We start from the raw sequence: 16123 nt of genomic DNA on the forward strand, positions 1-16123 counted from the left end.
TCTATCAAATACGTTTCGTTCGTCGGACGTAGCGACAGTCGTCCAGAGTGGTCCCGGAATCGTGTGTTGTAAGCAGCCTTGCACTCGACACACGTTAGTGAAGTACGGGCCGGCCAATGACGGCATGCAAAGGTAGCGGGCTGTGCAAAATTCGGTCGTATTCAGACTTTCGGCCGACAGCGAATGCGAATCCGGCCTCTATTCGTCCGGCCGTGCGGTCCTACAATGATGTATTTCCACCCCAAAGCGCACCTATCTCACCTTTTGCCTAGAATCTCGTCGAGCTTTCTGCCTCGCTGATCGACGTGACGTTTCAGTCTCGGCCGCTTCCCTCCTTGTCGCGGTCCAGAGGTTGTGGTTTCGGAATCAAGTGTGAAAAGCCGTGCCGAGTCTTCGGGAGCAGGGCGCTGTTGATGGAACAATTGTAGAAGGGCGATGCGAGAAGCCCGTCCAGCCATTATATGAGGACGACTCGATTTCTCAGCGCGGAATATGGCCCTGACGAGTACCTAGATAGGACATCAAGTACGAAGAGCGTACCTTAGTTGGCCGCCTCTCCACCTACCCGCCGTTAGGGCCACTTGTTCAGCTGGTGGTAACCACAGTTTATTAGGCTTTCGGACCCGAGCACGCGAACGATTCGAGGTTTCGGGCCCTGGGCGGGTGGTCCATCGCCTATCAACCAGCAGTTTGATGCGCAGAATGATCCTCGCTCATTCCGATGGCCCCTGGTGCGTCGAACCCGCGGGAGCTTCGGAGCTCGCAGGCCGCGTCGCCAATTCCGAAACGAGAGCTGTGGCAGAGAATGAGGCTGAGAGCGCGCGCGCGGTCACTACCCAGGAAAGACTACCCCATGATAATGTCGGAGTGCTGTGGAGATGTGAGCCTGCTAGGGCACACTCTGCGAACACCAGACGGTGAGGTGGGAAGGAGATGGAAGGGCATTTTATGTCCGATTCAAGCAGTTGCTGCAGCAGTGCCCGCGCATTCCGGGAATTCGTGGGGCACGGCATGGATGGAGTAGCGAGCTTCTGGACGGTGGCAGCTGCTTATGCAACCCATTCGCTTATATCCCCGCGTCTCCTCCCGCCGATCAAATTGTTACATCAGCCACATGGTTGCACGTTCAATATAGCCAGACCTGCCCTTCTTTGAAGATGAGTGTCGTAGGATGCCGAATGAAATGCACATTCACTGCAGCCCTACTCCAGACTGCAGGTCAGCCGAAGCCACCCCTGGCCCTACTCCGGGGTACAGGTCGCGGGTGGAACGGCTGGGCAAAACTCCACCAATCTAAAGCCTCGACTTGACGGGCTCTCCGCTGACTTCCTCCGCCTTCTTGACACCCCTCAGGTAGCCCTCGTTCGTCTCCAGCGTATTGATGTACTCGATCAGCTTCGGGTAGGCGGTCTTGTTGATCTTGTCTCGCCCCACAAAGAGCGGAAAGCTGATCAGAATGTCCGCGGCGGTCAGCTCCTTGCCGCACAGATACTTGCCGCCATCGGGCGACGACGCCAGCTGCGACTCCAAGTAGCCGAAGTGCGTCTTGAAGTTGTCGTTCAAGAACATGCTTTCCACACGGTTCGGGATGGCTCGGACAATGGGTTTGATGAAGAACGGAACGGGTGCGTTTCGGATTTCTGCGACAGTCCTTGATGAGCGATGCATATCCTCTCTCGCATGGCATTTCCCAGATACTCACGATCCATGAAGATTGCAATGAGCACCAGCGACATCAAAGATCCCTCGGCATAGTGCATGTAATGCCTATACCGCAGCCACTGCTCCGTCTCCCCGCCAATCTGACCCTCCTTGCCTTCCAGATACCGCTTCGGGATGAGATGAGGCGCAAAGTAGTCGCAGATGTATTCGGTGATGGTGCCAGACTCTGCCATAATGAGAGGCTCCGGCCTGGAGGGCGCCTCGATTTTCACGAGCGGTGATTTGCCCAGCGGATGAATCTCTTTGAGGCTCTTGGGCGCGAGGAAGTCTTTGCCTCGTTTGTAGACTTCGATCTGGTAATCCAGTCCTTTGCACTCTTCCAGCAGCCAAACGAAGCTCTGTGCTCGAGACATGTTGAGCCTGTCATGTTGCTTATCAGTATGTCAAGCTCGATATCACCCCTGGTTGAACCCCTACGTACCAGTACAGCGTGACCTTGGCCTTGTCGGCGCCTGTGTCTGCCATGATGAAATTGCACCTTCGTTGCAAGTCTTGAAACAAGTACACCGCGAGTTCGAGAGAAGTGTTCGCTCCGATTTGCTCGCACGACACAACGAAATCTCGTCGTGCGGCATGGCAACCAGATATATCGATGGCGCGCGCCGGAAACGCGAACAGCCGAGGCGCGCATAGACCTCTCGACGCCAAGCCTCGGGCAGTCCCGCTCCGGGCTCGAACGTCAACCCGAGCGTGACGCTTGTACCTCCACCTCCGTACCTCAAGAGACAACACCACCGCCTCCGATAAAGCCCCCATCACGTCGCCATCATGCGGCCGTCACTTCTCCGGATGGCACATGCCAACAGTATGTCTTCACGAGGCCCATGGGAAGCTGCCGACACAGCTCACTGACCACTTCGTCGCAATAGCCCTCCACATGGACCCGGCGCTCGTGCGCTATGCCAGTACGTTTCTCGTCCATCGAACCCTCCAGCTCCCGAGCACCACCATGGCCGTCTCGAACGCGCCCGACAATCAGCGCGACAGCCAATGAACGAGGAGAAGGGAGAAGAAGAGTAACAACAAGCTAACCAATGCCCATCAAACCACAGACATGAACGTCAAGCGCCACGAGTACTTCCGCTGGACCCCGCGCACCGCCTGGCTGACCTTCACCTACGTTGTCGCCATCCCGAGCTCGCTGCTCTACCTGGCCTACCGGACAGATGTAAGTTCTACCGAAGCGCACACGCCGAGGCGGCTGAATCGAGGGAAGCGAATTGCTGACGGCTGCGGCTTTGGCGTACAGGGCAAATACGATCTTCGAGGAAAGTGGAGAGGGGATACCGTTGCGGAGTTTTAGAGCGGAGTTGGGCATTGGATGGGTTGGGGGGATGAAGAAGCGGATGAGCGAGGCGGGCGTGGGCCGCTGCTTACGCTGCGATGATGAGGCCAGCTTCTGTTCAGAAGACGCGTGAAGTCGTGGCAAACAAGGCGACATGAACATCGAAATCAAATGTGCACCAAGAGCTCTCACGTTTCACGCATTCGATGACGTTTCCATACGACGCTACTCATACTCCGTATTCGACGGAGACATTGTGCCTCCGGCCTAAGACCGCCCTTGGGTATCTACCTGCAACGCCATAGCTAAAAGCTGCAAAACAAAGCCCCCCTGCTCGCTAATACTTGAACAAATAGCATGAGTGCTGCTTGCGCCGTCCGCCCACATTGCTTCCCTCGGAGAATGCCTGTGATAAAAGTGGGTGCATAGAGGAACATTTGCAAGCAGGGTCGGTGCACGAGTACTGGGGAGGGTGGAGGTTAGTAAAGTCGAAAACTCACCGTTACGCTTGATCGCCTGGTGTCCGCCATGAGATAGCCTGCCGGGTAAGTCGATTCTGTCATGTCAGTAAGTTCTCCAGTTTGTCGATTGTCGCCGGAAAGGTGGAGCCAGTAGTTTTCCGATTTGTTGTTGGGGTTAGATGCTGTCGTGTGGTTGGCAGGGGGGAGTTCAGCCGGCTCTGGCCTTCTTGAGCTCTCTTTCGTTGTCTCCAAAGTCCTCGGCGTCGGCCTGCTCATCAAACGAGCGCTTTCCGCGTAAGGAGCCCGGAGTCGCAGACGGGGCGGTGGCATCGTCTTCATGCTGGTCTGTGGTGTCTTCGCCGAAGTCGAGTTCCTCGTCGTCGAAATCTACCAGTGCGTCTTCGGCGGGAGCGTCGTCAACGGTGTGATGCACGACAGTATCGACAGAGTCATCGATTCCCTCGTCGTCTTCCAGGCCATGCTCCAGCCCGTGTTCGTAGCCATCGCCGTTTTGGTAATTCTGCGAGTCGTCGTATTGCTCGTCCTCTTCGCCAAACTGGAAGTCGAGCTCATGCGATGCGTCATGGTGCTGTTCGTCATGTGTGTCAGCCTGGTCATAGTCTTGTCCTTCTTCTTCGCCGGCAAGGTCGTCGCCTGGATCTTGCTCATCGAAGTCGACGTCGTGCTCCGCGGATTCATGTCCCTCGTAGTTTTGCTCTCCGAACTCATCGAGGTCAGTGCCCAATTGAGTATGAGCTGCTTCATCAGAGACCAAGCCAACGCTGATGGACGCTTCCACGTTGGAATTGTCGTGGTCTACGTTGACCTCCTTGACAGCTTGGTCATCCTCGTCAAACTCGGTGAGGAAGGTAGAGAAATCATCCTGGCCGTCCGCGGAGGGATCTGAGAGGTCGGTCGTCAGAGAATCGTCGTCCCAGTCAATCAAGTCGTACTCACCAGTGTTGTCAAGGCCAGTCTCTGCTTGGAGTGTTGATGAACCGGCCTCCTTGGATGCGGGTTGAACGGTTTCCAGAGGTCCAGCAGAGGCGACAGCAGTACTCGCGGTTGGTCCGGCATCTTCGTTACTTGCTCCTGGGTCCTGGGGCGCGTTGTAGGCCTCATGTGGGGATGGTGCTGCTTCGCCTTGTAGAAGCTGCTCGAATCCGGGTGGCGGTTGCTCTCCGTTCTGGTCATCGTATGTCTCACCTTCGCCATCTTCGTGGTAGTAATCTGCTTCTTCGTGGGCTTCTTGCTCGTCTTGGCCATTTGCGTCACCAGTGTTTTGGAGGTGATCATCTTCTGTTTCGCCATGCGCAACCGCGGTCTCATCAAACTCTTCCTCATTCGGGTCTTCCTCTTCTCCATGAAGCTCAGCAGCGCCTTCGTCATGGTATTCGCCATATACGACGTCTTCCTCCCCCGCCGGCTGCAGAAAGCTGAAATGAGACATGCCTTGTCCACCTGCCGCAGCCTCCTTGAACATTGTCAAACTACTTGCAAACTTGAGTTGAAGGGACAGGGTGAGTGAGAGAGGAGGGGCTTCGTCGACGCCATCGTTGCGGTACAGTTGCAGATAGACCTCGAGAACATCGTTGAGGCTGCTCTCAAACGCGGCGCGTGTATCCTGAATAACGGTCAGCCATGTACCGAGTTGTCGTTGGCGTTGTGAAAGTTGACTCACCTCAACGAGCATCAGACCAAAATGATCAAAGCTCAGAACAAGCTCTTGATCTTCCCCAATGTCATCACCTATCTTCGTCGCCAGTCTCTCTCTACAATTTTGGATTAGCTCGGCCAAACTGAGGTTGGCGAGATTGTCGTCCTTCAACAGCCCCGCTGGCTGGCGCTTCGATTTGAACAGTGGCATGACCATGTCACCATAGCGGCATGTCATCGGGTGGAGACCGGTGTCGGTGGGTGTACCAGGGGTATTGTCTTCGGTGGTCAGGGTAGTATCGACTACCAAGGCCGAACGGGCTGGATCGTCATCATGGTGAGTTTCATCGAACTCGTAGACACTCTCCGTGGCGGCAACATCGTGCTCTTCAGCCGTCGGCTCGAGAGAGACTGCACCGTCGGCATTCGCGGCGGAAGTTAGCGGTGCTTCTTCTAGCGTAACGCCGGCGTGTCCTTCATCGATCACAGCAGTTGCAGCAGTCTCTTCACCAGCGACTTCCAGTGATCGGGAGATTCCCCCGTCTACTTCTACCATGCTGGAAATCGTGGCGGGCGCAGCCTCTTCCACTGGCAGAGATGTGAAGGTCTCCTCAGTAGCTTCATCGTGAAAGTCATCCTCCCCATAATCAATCAACTCCTCATCTTCTTCTACCGGCGGGGGTATAGCGTCGTCGCGCATCACCTCTTCCGCCACGCTCGCTTGATCGGCAGTGAAGGGGTCGTCTTCCATCATGTCATCAGTGTTCATTCCGTGACGCGTGTCGGCATCTTCGAGCATATGGTCATCATCGCCAGTAGGAACGCCGCCGGCGTAGTCATCGAAATCGATGTCGATGTCCTCTTCGTCGAGGAGACCGTTGGCTGGAGACGACATCTCCATGTGTTCGTCAGGTGGCGGCACAGAAAGGGTGGAAAACGCGGTCGCCGTGGCCATGACGCCCGTGGCGGGAGGAAGACCAACGCGTGAAGACGTGCGCGGTTTTTGACGTAGCCGCGCAAGAAGGGAGTGATCAGTTGCTAGAGTCTCATGAACGGTGTGTGGGGTCTGAGGGAGCAAAATTGAAGGGAGTAGGTGAAGAGTGATGTGAGGATCGTATGAGACAGAACAAAGTGCGTGCAGGTGAAGGGAACAAGCGAGTGAAGGAGGTGGAGCGAGTGAACGCGCACGGACCGCCAAGAGAAATGTTCAGGGCAGCGGAGGTGCGACTGACAACTTGCACTTTTGGCGAGGCATACTCCAACCACACCAACTCCTCTCCCTGTCTTCTCGCCCCATTCAATTCACACTCCCTTCTCCTCCACCGCTACTCACATCACCCGCGACATAAATTCACAATGGTAAGCGTCAATGCTGCTCTTTCCAGCCCAACATGCTCACCTCCCCTTTCCAGGTCATCCTCTCCGCGGCCATTACCACCCGCTCAGGGAAGCCGATTCTGGCGCGCCAGTTTCGGTCAATGCAAAGATCCCGAGTGGAAGCACTCCTCTCCTCCTTTCCCAAACTCGCAGACAACTCCTCCCAACACACGACCGTCGAACAAGACAATGTCCGATTCGTCTACCAGCCCCTCGATGAGCTCTACATGGTTTTGATCACCAACCGGCAAAGCAACATCCTTCAAGACATCAACACTCTGCATCTCTTTGCTCAAGTCGTCGGCTCAATATGTAAGAGCCTGGACGAGCGAGAGATTACGCGGAATGCCTACGAACTCCTCTCCGCTTTTGATGAAGTGGTAACCCTGGGCTACCGGGAGAATCTCACCATGACCCAGATCCGCACATTTCTGGACATGGAGAGTCATGAGGAGCGGATCCAGGAGATCATTGCGCGAAACAAGGAGCTCGAGGCTTCGGAGGAGCGCAAGCGAAAGGCAAAGCAGTTGGAAATGCAGCGCAAAGAGATGAGCCGAGCCGCACGAGCGAACAGCAGCCTTGGAGGAGGCATGCCACGACAAAGCAATTTCCCAACCTACACTCAACCAGTGACTACGCCGACCATGCCAGACACCTACGACTCTTACGCAGCAGCCAAGAATGAGAAAGTCGGCAAGCAGATGCCCGTGCGTGGCAAGGGTATGCAACTGGGCAAGAAGAACAAGACTGGCTCCATGTTTGAGGCTGTGCGTGGCGACCTGGGTGCGGAAGCTGAGCCAAGTGCTCCCCTCGCCGGTGTGCCGACTCCCACAGCGGCTCCAGTACAAACTTCTCTCCCCGCGGCGCGACCAAGTCTCGACAAGGACGGCATCCACATCACCGTCGCAGAGACCATCAGTGCCAAACTCAGCCGTGAGGGCGCAGTCGAGGCTTTTGACGTCAAGGGCGATCTCCAGCTGCGGATCACAGATCCCAGTCTGACGCAGATCAAGCTCGACCTAGCCGTTGGCGACATCAAAGGCGCCCAGCTCAACGCCCACCCTAAGGTTGACCGGGCGCAGTTCAAGAACAACAACGTCATTCAGCTCAGTGATTCAGCCCGAGGCTTCCCCGCCAATAATAGCATCCAAGTGATGCGATGGCGCGTGACTGCCAAACCAGACGAAGTACAAGACCCACCGATCAAGTTCACCGTCTGGGCCTCGGAGCTCTCCCCGAACAACCACAGCATTACGGTTGAATACGAGCTCACCGGCTCCGACAGCCTGAAAGACGTTACCGTCACCATCCCCTACTCGACCTCCGAGCCGTCCGTCTCGTCTTTCGACGCCGTCTACGAAGTCAGCGGCGACAGCATTGATTGGAAGATTGGTGACATTGATGACACAAACGCCACGGGTAGTTTCGAGTTTGAAGGGCAAGCAGATTCTGAGGGCGATTTCTTCCCGATGCAAGTGCGCTTCTCGAAGACGCGGCCGTGGGTGGACATTGATGTCGGAGCGGTGCAGTTGTTGAATATGAAGGAGGATTTGAGCTTTGGCAAGGACGTGAGGAGTGTTGCCGAGAGTTACTTGATTGTTTAGATTCTGCAATGGTCTTATGTGATGGATACGAGCTCAGTGCAAAGCTGCATGACGCGAGTCGTGAAACCTACTGGGAAAAGAGTTGAATATGGCGTGGATGATGTATCTCATGATCGCTGATAGAATGGCTGCCGTCTGCACGTGATGTCGCGAGAGCTGCAACGCGCGCTAAAGAAAGTCTATTTGATGCGTCTCACGTCTCACATTGAAATTCCGTCGTTCGTAAAGGCAGGCAAGACAACGTGCCTTGGACAACCACTCTGCTCAGCATGTAAGACGCTCAATTCGACAAAATGGAGATGGACGTCTCCTCACCAACGTCGCTTCCTCTGCTCTACTCAAACCTCACACCGGACCCCATCGATTCCGGCCTGGCTGCTTTTTGTGATATACACGACCTACTCGCCCTGGTGAACGCACGGTCGCAGAACGTGGTCGTCTTCCGAATCAATGGCCAGCAAGCCTTCTCGATCAATCGAAAGGACTCCGACTGCCGGGTGTCTGTGTTGAAGTGGAAGCCAGATGGTAGCTTTCTGGGCATTGGGTGGAGTGATGGCAGCGTGGGCGTCTACTCTGGCGAGGACGGGAAGCTGATGAGTATGAGCTCTACGAGGAGTCGGGGGCGGAGTGATGGATGGAGGCTTGATTTGCTGCCGGAGATGGATGAGGGTGACGATGAGGAGGGTGAATGCGAGGCTGCGTGCTTGGGCTGGACTACGTACGCCGCGAGCGAGGGCGAGGGTGTCCTGAGGCCAGACCACTTCACACATGAGCTGACGACTGACGACTGGTACGATGGAGATGGTGATGCTGGCGATGACGAGAAACCAACACTCTCACGATTAGCGAAGGCTATCGCGACTCTCGATGCTACGGCGGTGTTGCCGCGACTGAGTGCACTACCCATTCATGCTCTCCGATTTGGTCCGAGTGAGCAGAAGTTTACGACACAGGCAGGTCTTGGTAAGCCCGCTCACACCAGCTCTCTTGGAATGTTGTTGATTTATGCCCCGCAGATACGCTTCTTAACTCCGATCGAACCGCCTCAGAAAGCGTGACGACTTTGATCACAGCTGGCACTTCTGGCATGAACAACCTCTTTCTCGACGACACTGTGGAGCTCGGGAGCTTCAGTATCGGCAACTCCATTTCCCAGACTGTCCACGCTTCTCACTCTCATTGTGCAACGCAAGTGATCCTGTCTCGGACAAAGGATGTTCAGAGCTTGAATTTGCACTACATCGATCTTCCCCTACAAGACTTCGGTGGGCCCTTGCTCCACGTCGTAACCACGAATACGAAGCGGATCCAGAGCCTGCTCTCCTACATCACGCAGACCATCCGATGCATGCAGTCAGATCTAACGTCCAACCTCTCATTACCATCGAGGATCATTGGCAACATCAGCGAAGAGCTCACATCTAGCGGCGAAGACGATCTTGTTACGAGTCTGTACCAGCTAGCCATGACCGGCAACTTTACCCCAACAATGCTGGAGTGGCTAACGGAAACCATCCGCGAGAACCAGCAGAAACGCTGGGACAAGAGCATCAACGACATGTACAGCCACATTCAAACGCACATATTCGTCCATCTCATCCCCGCTCTGGATCGACTTGCCATCGCCGTGAATGCCGTCCGAGGCCACGCCCAGGTGCATCAAGGAACGGCCAACTTCGTCCCACCGGAGCCCTTCACCATTCTCATGGACGATCTAGACTCTGTTCGTCTCGTTGCGCAAAACCTCCAACTCCTCGTCACGACCGAGCATCGGCGCTTTCGGGCTTTCAGCAGATGGCTAAAGGTCATGGTCGATATCGGCGTTGCCGGCCCAAATAGCAAAGGCGCTGTGGAGACCGAAGAGCGCGAGACGCCGAATCTCGATTACAACCTCGTTTTGACGTACATCAGTGAGACGCTGATGCAAAGCGGCTGCACCTCGTATCTTGAACAGAAGCCGGGGATGAAGGGAAGCTGCTTGGAAGCGGAATTCTGGTCATTTCCGGGCATCGTCAACTCACAGCGGGACGAAATTGTACGTGCAATGCGAGGGTTGGATGCAGTGAATGGCATTGGAAAGCAAGAGCAAGAAAGAGATTTGCTCAACCTACCGACGCTCGCTATACGCCTCGCCGGCTCTGCACGCCGGGCGGTCGAATCTATCAGGAAATGGCAGAGTGGGATGCTCCCAACTCCGGCGAAGGTCTCGCTTCCTATCGTTGACCATGGCTTACTGGATAACATCCTGGATATCCGGCTTCAGCCTTCAAGGAGCACAGACGGAAGTGGTGGTGAGAGTGTCACGCGCATCTTATTCAAGCCGGAAGGAGGTCAACTGGCTCTGCTAAAAGTCACACGCCTGCAATCGAAGGAATGCACTTTCGAAGAGAAGCAGTACAACCTGCACCTTGCGGGCGACTTACTCCATGCGCAAATGGTGAAGCAAGATCGATGTCTCGTTCTCTGGAGAGAAGAAGCGAGTGGAGGAAGAGTGCTGCTTTTGACCGGCAATTTATCACGATATGATGAGCGGGATTCGAGATGGACTCGAGTAATTCACGTCTTTGAGGGCAAGGAGGGCTTCGAACCGGATCATTTTGTCGTCGGTGGACGACCTGGGAAGACGGTTTGTGTGGTTTTAGCGAGCGAAGTCAGGCTTGGAGGGTGTTTGATTTGGAGAAGGGGGCTTTGAGATGAGCCCGGTAATAAATGCGTCGCAGTGGCAATGATGAATGAAGTCTTTCCACCGTAAGTGCTCCTTCTGCGGAGATGGAATATAGGGAATAGACAGATGTTGTACGGGTGCAAATTTTGAGAGGAATATATTGAATTTCAAATGTTGCCCGATTTAGAGTTCGGGTGGTGCGTATCACACTTCCCCTCATCAAATCTTTGCAACGTCCTGTTCTAACTTTGATCTTCAAGGTTGGCGCAATGGTAGCGCGTTGGTTTTCGGTTTCCGAAATGCACCAAAGGTTGAGGGTTCGAGGTTTGTGGATGCCCTAATTAATTGGTGGGTTTGAGCATTAGCTAACAATGTTACAGCCCCTTGCTGCTCGCTCATGCATATCCTTTTGCCCTGGGGGTGTTCAATCTTTTTGCACCACTTCAGCCAGCTTACACGAGACACTAAAAGATTGTCGGCTAGTGGACTAGCTGCCTTTTCTTCATCACTCTATAATCAAGGCGACGGATATCAAGAGAGCTGCTAATAAGGGCTTCTTGAGCAACACAGTAGGAACTACTCGCGAAATGACAAAATCCTTTTACTTGTAACGGCTAGAATGCCCGTTGCTGCAAGTATACACGTGCGGCAGGCTCTCGCCTTCTCCGTCTGACAAGTCGTTCGACAGCGAGTCGACATGTTCCTGTCTGAACATCAGACTCTCGACGACATCATACCCAATAGCATCTATGCCCTGGTTCGCGACCGCAGCGTATCAATAGACGATATCGACAACACGGGTACCGAGCCCCCCGTCGAAGACTTCCAATCAGGCTTCATAGGTGCTACAGACGATGAGTTGTGGCGCGCCTTAGGGCATTACAGCAACGAAGAATCGAAGAGGAAAAGGGGATATTTCGTGGATAAGAATGCACTCGTGGTCCTAGACCAGATCTCGGCGACGAATGACACGATTAAAATGCTCTACGATCCACAGCATGGTGGTAAACACGCCGGCAAGCAAGCGTGGCGAGTCGATTTCTTGTATATGTGGGGAGTAACACCGTACCTCCCTGAGGAGGAGGAGATTTACATGAATCCTAATATGAGGGACAACGACGGAGTCCTGGACATGCAGAAGGTCTGGGATGCAAAGGGAGTAAGACTGCCTCCGACTTGGCGTAAGCGATAGCCGTCTACTTCGACCCGCTCTCACGAGACACCAGGCTAGCCTGGCTGAGGTTGTCATATGGACCTTTGATCTGCCCGTTGCTTCCAGTTCTCAAGGCAGGATGTTGACTCGCTGCCACACGTTTCTGGATTTCGCGTTGCGTCTGCCATGAGCTCGGGTTGTAGTACCGGTTTGGAATCGTTACCGGCTGCAACGTTTCTTGGACTCCCGCTCGATAGCGAGGATGCTGGGCTGGTAAGTGGACTTGGTTTCGCTGAACTGATAGCCCACTTGGCGTGGACTCGGGAGGACTCGTCAGTGGCGTAGATCCATCGTCTTCGCATTCAGCAGCGTTATGGGCACGCAGCGACGATGGAGTGCTGGGTGCCGAGCCTTCGCCAGGAGCCTCTCCGTCCATCGATTGCGTGTCCGCCTCCGTGATGCAACCTCTTGGGCTCCTCTCGTCATCAGCCATAGCAGCTCTCACGAACGCCACATGATCCCCCTGTCCCGGCATCCTCAAAGGTCTTCCGTCCCCGACTCGCTCCACAAATCGCATCTCCCGCACAAGTTCCTCCACATGCCCTCTCTCAACCCCCTTTTCGATCCTCGCCCCCTTCCTCGAACGCCTAAGTTCGGTACCCAAAGCCCACATCTCTCCAACCACATCCCTCCCCTCGCATTCCCGATCACCGAAAGCGAGAGCTCGAATCCACTCTTCAATCCACAAAACCCTCCGGCTCTCTTTCCATTTCTTCGTCCTGATTCTTCCAACCATACATCCTCCCAACGCGATCAGAGCATCCAGATTCTCTCCGATGGCCATGAGTCCGCAGACCGCGCATCGACTTCGCTTCTTCCCGCGGAGAAATCTCCGCATAGTGACGGCAGCAGCACCAGCAGGCGGAAGCCGACCATACCGCCCCTCAAACCCCCCCCGTCTCAACCACACTGCGCTCAAATCCTGCAGTAGACGCACCATACCCCTCCGCTCCAGCCCACGGCGCGCATCGTACTCACGGATAACGTGATCCATACGAGGTACATCGTTTTCGACGATGGACTTGAGGGCCGAGAGGATGCTGCGGAGAGGCAGGGGATTGAGTTTGTTGTGCTTCGAGCAGGAGGTTGTGAGAAGAGGGATTGACGCGCGGAGATGAGGAGGGAGATGGCTGGTTTGGAGGGGTTGGTGATTTCGAGAGGGAAGGAGGAGATTGGTTAGCGCGTGGATGTCGGGGTGTGTTAGGTGTTCGTAGGTTTGGACGTCGAGGGCTCGGCGGGGCTGTTCGGTGCTGGATTGGTGTGGCATGGTGTCGGATGGGATGTGTAGTTGTTGGGACGAGGGTGATGAGGCGGCAGTATGTGGTCGAAGAACAGTCTGCTTTACCATACCTTGAATGCAGGCAAACAACGAAGACGTGAATGACGACGAAAAACACAAGACGTGCATGTCGGAACACACAACACACACCGCGGCCCGCATGATGTGAATGAAAAGGAAGGAAAAGAGGAACGCCGTTCGGAAGATGCATCAGATGAGATGCATTGTTATTTCAAAGGGGGAAAACGTGAACGCTCGCAACAAATGGGCCGATCTCTCCATCGAAAAGAAGCGCCTTGCTTGCAGCAATCACTCATGTAATAGGTAGAAAAGGAATTTCCCATGGGGTATCATCGTGTTTTCCCAAAATCGAAGAATCGAAGCCACCCGAATATTCATTCCTCCATCGCCCTTCGAAGTCAGGTAGGTGAAGTCCCAGCGAATAATAGTTGAAAACGATATGTTCATTAGACAGAGCGCGCAAACGATGCGAGCGTTAAAGCAAGGGTAGTGCGTGCGTATGTATGTCGTAGCATGGCCATTAAGTAAACAAGTCTGTGGCTGTTTCATCGTACAGAAGCATTATTAGCGGACCGGGGGTGGTGGCGCGGCGGCGGTTTGGTGCACAGGAAGCAGGTAAAGTGCGGCGGTGGCGCGTCCTGCGGACCTATGCCCACGCACGGCTCGTGCAGCCATTGCGTGCAGGAGGTGCATTGGATTAGGCGGAAGCCGGTGTCGCCTAGGCCGCAGACGCAGCGGATTTGGAGGGCGGGTTGTTGGTGGTGTGGGTAGATACCGCTTTCGCCGGTGAAGGGTGGGGGGTAGTATTGTTGTTGGTGTTGCGGAGGGTGTTGTTGGTGATGCTGGTATTGGGGTTGTTGAGGCGAGAGCGCGGGGAGTGCTTGCGGTTGTGCTTGTGGGTGTTGTTCGAAAGACATTACGCTCCAGCGCCGGTTGTACATGTTGAGGGTGCTTTCTGCGCTTGAAGGAGGAGGCCCGCCGAATGCGGTGCCGTCATGACTTGCTTGCGGGCTGTGGTCTTGCACTGGCAGGGAGGTAGTCGCCTCAGCCTGAGACGTCGTCTCAATCAACGAGGACGCCGAGCTCGCGGCCGGGTTTCTCCTCATGCTCCGTCCATGCGTCGCCCGCTTCATGCTCCCATGGCGACGTAGCTGCGCGGTAGCGGCAATCACAGCACGCGGGAGGGGTATGCCCTTCTTCAAAGAGGCGGATGAGTTTGAGCGCGGAAGACTGAGCCCCTCGAGGTTCTCGACCGGTGGATCCAACTTGGCCGCTTTAGATCTACGTTCATCACGTTTGTCAAAGATGAAAGACGACGGTCGACTAGGGAGTCGCTCGCTCGTGTCCGTCTCAGCATCGCTTGAATCGCTGTCGAAGAGGGCGGGATACCGCTCTCGTATTGATCGCGCAGGACTGCTGTCGATCCGCTTCGTCTCGGTGCGTGCGGTGCCGTTCTCATCAACAGTGAGCACAACTGACGTTCGCTGTCTCGGTCGTGCTTCAGCTATGGAGCCTAACGAAGGTCTACCGAGCCGTTTCGCCGGCGAAGCGGTTCGGTTGATAGCACTTCCAGCACTGCTACGAGCATCGCTCATGGACAACAGGGCACTCTTCGCCCGGGACATGCCGGTTGTGTTGCTTCGTTGGAGAGGCGCGGTGGAACGATTTGGCGGAGCGTCGGCAGCTTCCAACCGGTTCTGTGCATCTAGTGGACCACTCTTCTTCTGAGGAGCGGACGAGACTCTCGCTTTGTTTGGCTTGGCATTTGACCGCACGACGGGTGGAATGGGAGAGCTGTACACCAAGGAGGGATTGACGCCCGCCGCGGGGGGACTCTGGTGAGAAGTGTGGAAGCTTGCTGACACGGGTCTCGCTGCAGCACGGCGTTGAGGAATGCCTTGCACAGCAAACCCGTTCATCGCCGGCGTGTCGAAAATCGCACTTGGTGAAGTACCCTGTGGAAGTGCCGGGCTTCCCCAAGTCATACCAGTCGAAGGGACGGGAGCGAATGGATCATCAAGCGGCGGCGGTGGCATAGGGTGTACAGGGCTCGTCATTGGGTCCCACAGGATTCTCGAGTGCGGTAGGACAGGTGCTGAAGCCGGGCCGAAATGGGCGAATTGATACACATCAGGCGAGAATTGCAGCTGCGGGAATTGCACGGGCGTTTGGTGGCCATGCATCTCCTGGCTCGAAGGCACGGTCGGGACCTGAGGAGTCAAGAATCTCCGCGAGGCAATGGTCGACGGTGTGCCAAATGCAATTTGTTGCGCTTGTTGTAACCTCTTTGCAGACGTGCCACGGGTCGGGGGTGGTGTCTGCATTTGTGTGGGATCGAATCCTTGACTCATGTGCTGTGGCATGGCAGCAGGGTATACACCCGCATACGCTGGACTGATAGCAGCCATGCCACCGTCCGACTGTGAAGATGGATGGACAGCTTGTGCATAATGTTGGCCCCCTCCTCCCGTAATCTGTGCGTAGTAATTCGACCGCAAGGTGTCTGAGGAGGTGTGCGGTCTTTGGATCGGAGTCATCGAAGGATTCTGCGTGGGCTGAGGCGTAGCGTAGCTGGGGAACTGAGGGGTGGAAAATGCGTCTTGGAAATGGGAGGGAAAGGTCGAGGTCTTGGGCGTCTGCATAGCATTGCTTCCGAAGGACTGGTGCGTTGGGGTTGCATTAGGACTCGGGAAGTTCCAGTCGACGGGGCCTCTGCTAGGCGAGTTTTGTTTGTCAGGAGGGGAGGGAAGACAGCAGGAGCATGAGCGACGGGGACGGGGCGTACTCATTATACGATGGATCGAAGTCCATTGCCCGTGGGGTGTCGAGTACGACGAGAC

General features: G+C 55.3%; 6 protein-coding genes across 6 annotated transcripts; 3 read left to right on the top strand and 3 right to left on the bottom strand.

Annotated features, from left to right (window-relative positions):
* Positions 1-1293: 1293 nt before the first annotated feature.
* On the bottom strand, positions 1294-2187 carry BDY17DRAFT_315963 (glutathione S-transferase; the record flags this gene model as incomplete). Its single annotated transcript, XM_033735966.1, has 3 exons — positions 1294-1640; positions 1703-2082; positions 2144-2187. 3 exons carry the CDS (start codon positions 2185-2187, stop codon positions 1294-1296), a joined length of 771 nt encoding a protein of 256 aa, XP_033592323.1.
* A 303-nt stretch (positions 2188-2490) lies between these two features.
* On the top strand, positions 2491-3025 carry BDY17DRAFT_322570 (uncharacterized protein; the record flags this gene model as incomplete). The annotated part of the gene is made up of 4 exons (XM_033736832.1): positions 2491-2527; positions 2592-2627; positions 2775-2890; positions 2972-3025. 4 exons carry the CDS (start codon positions 2491-2493, stop codon positions 3023-3025), a joined length of 243 nt encoding a protein of 80 aa, XP_033592324.1.
* Positions 3026-3676: 651 nt separating this feature from the next.
* Positions 3677-6079, bottom strand: BDY17DRAFT_322571 (uncharacterized protein; the record flags this gene model as incomplete). Its single annotated transcript, XM_033736833.1, has 2 exons — positions 3677-5092; positions 5150-6079. The coding sequence occupies 2 exons, from the start codon at positions 6077-6079 to the stop codon at positions 3677-3679; spliced, it is 2346 nt and encodes a 781-aa protein (XP_033592325.1).
* Positions 6080-6375: 296 nt separating this feature from the next.
* Positions 6376-8294, top strand: BDY17DRAFT_294189 (uncharacterized protein). The gene is made up of 2 exons (XM_033733101.1): positions 6376-6483; positions 6537-8294. Exons 1-2 carry the CDS (start codon positions 6481-6483, stop codon positions 8103-8105), a joined length of 1572 nt encoding a protein of 523 aa, XP_033592326.1. The 5' UTR covers positions 6376-6480; the 3' UTR covers positions 8106-8294.
* Positions 8295-8336: 42 nt separating this feature from the next.
* On the top strand, positions 8337-10921 carry BDY17DRAFT_294191 (anaphase-promoting complex, cyclosome, subunit 4-domain-containing protein). The gene is made up of 2 exons (XM_033733102.1): positions 8337-9068; positions 9122-10921. The coding sequence occupies exons 1-2, from the start codon at positions 8399-8401 to the stop codon at positions 10795-10797; spliced, it is 2346 nt and encodes a 781-aa protein (XP_033592327.1). The 5' UTR covers positions 8337-8398; the 3' UTR covers positions 10798-10921.
* Positions 10922-13828: 2907 nt separating this feature from the next.
* On the bottom strand, positions 13829-16094 carry BDY17DRAFT_322574 (uncharacterized protein; the record flags this gene model as incomplete). Its single annotated transcript, XM_033736834.1, has 2 exons — positions 13829-15995; positions 16069-16094. The coding sequence occupies 2 exons, from the start codon at positions 16092-16094 to the stop codon at positions 13829-13831; spliced, it is 2193 nt and encodes a 730-aa protein (XP_033592328.1).
* Positions 16095-16123: the final 29 nt, after the last annotated feature.

Source organism: Neohortaea acidophila (assembly GCF_010093505.1).
Source record: "Neohortaea acidophila strain CBS 113389 unplaced genomic scaffold BDY17scaffold_3, whole genome shotgun sequence".
Lineage (NCBI taxonomy): Eukaryota > Fungi > Ascomycota > Dothideomycetes > Mycosphaerellales > Teratosphaeriaceae > Neohortaea > Neohortaea acidophila.

Bases quoted from the DNA above. Each gene is read 5' to 3' on its own strand.
- BDY17DRAFT_294191 (XM_033733102.1), top strand. From the start codon at position 8,399: ATGGAGATGGACGTCTCCTCACCAACGTCGCTTCCTCTGCTCTACTCA. The intron at 9,069-9,121 runs GTAAGCCCGCTC...TATGCCCCGCAG, and splicing joins TACGACACAGGCAGGTCTTG to ATACGCTTCTTAACTCCGAT.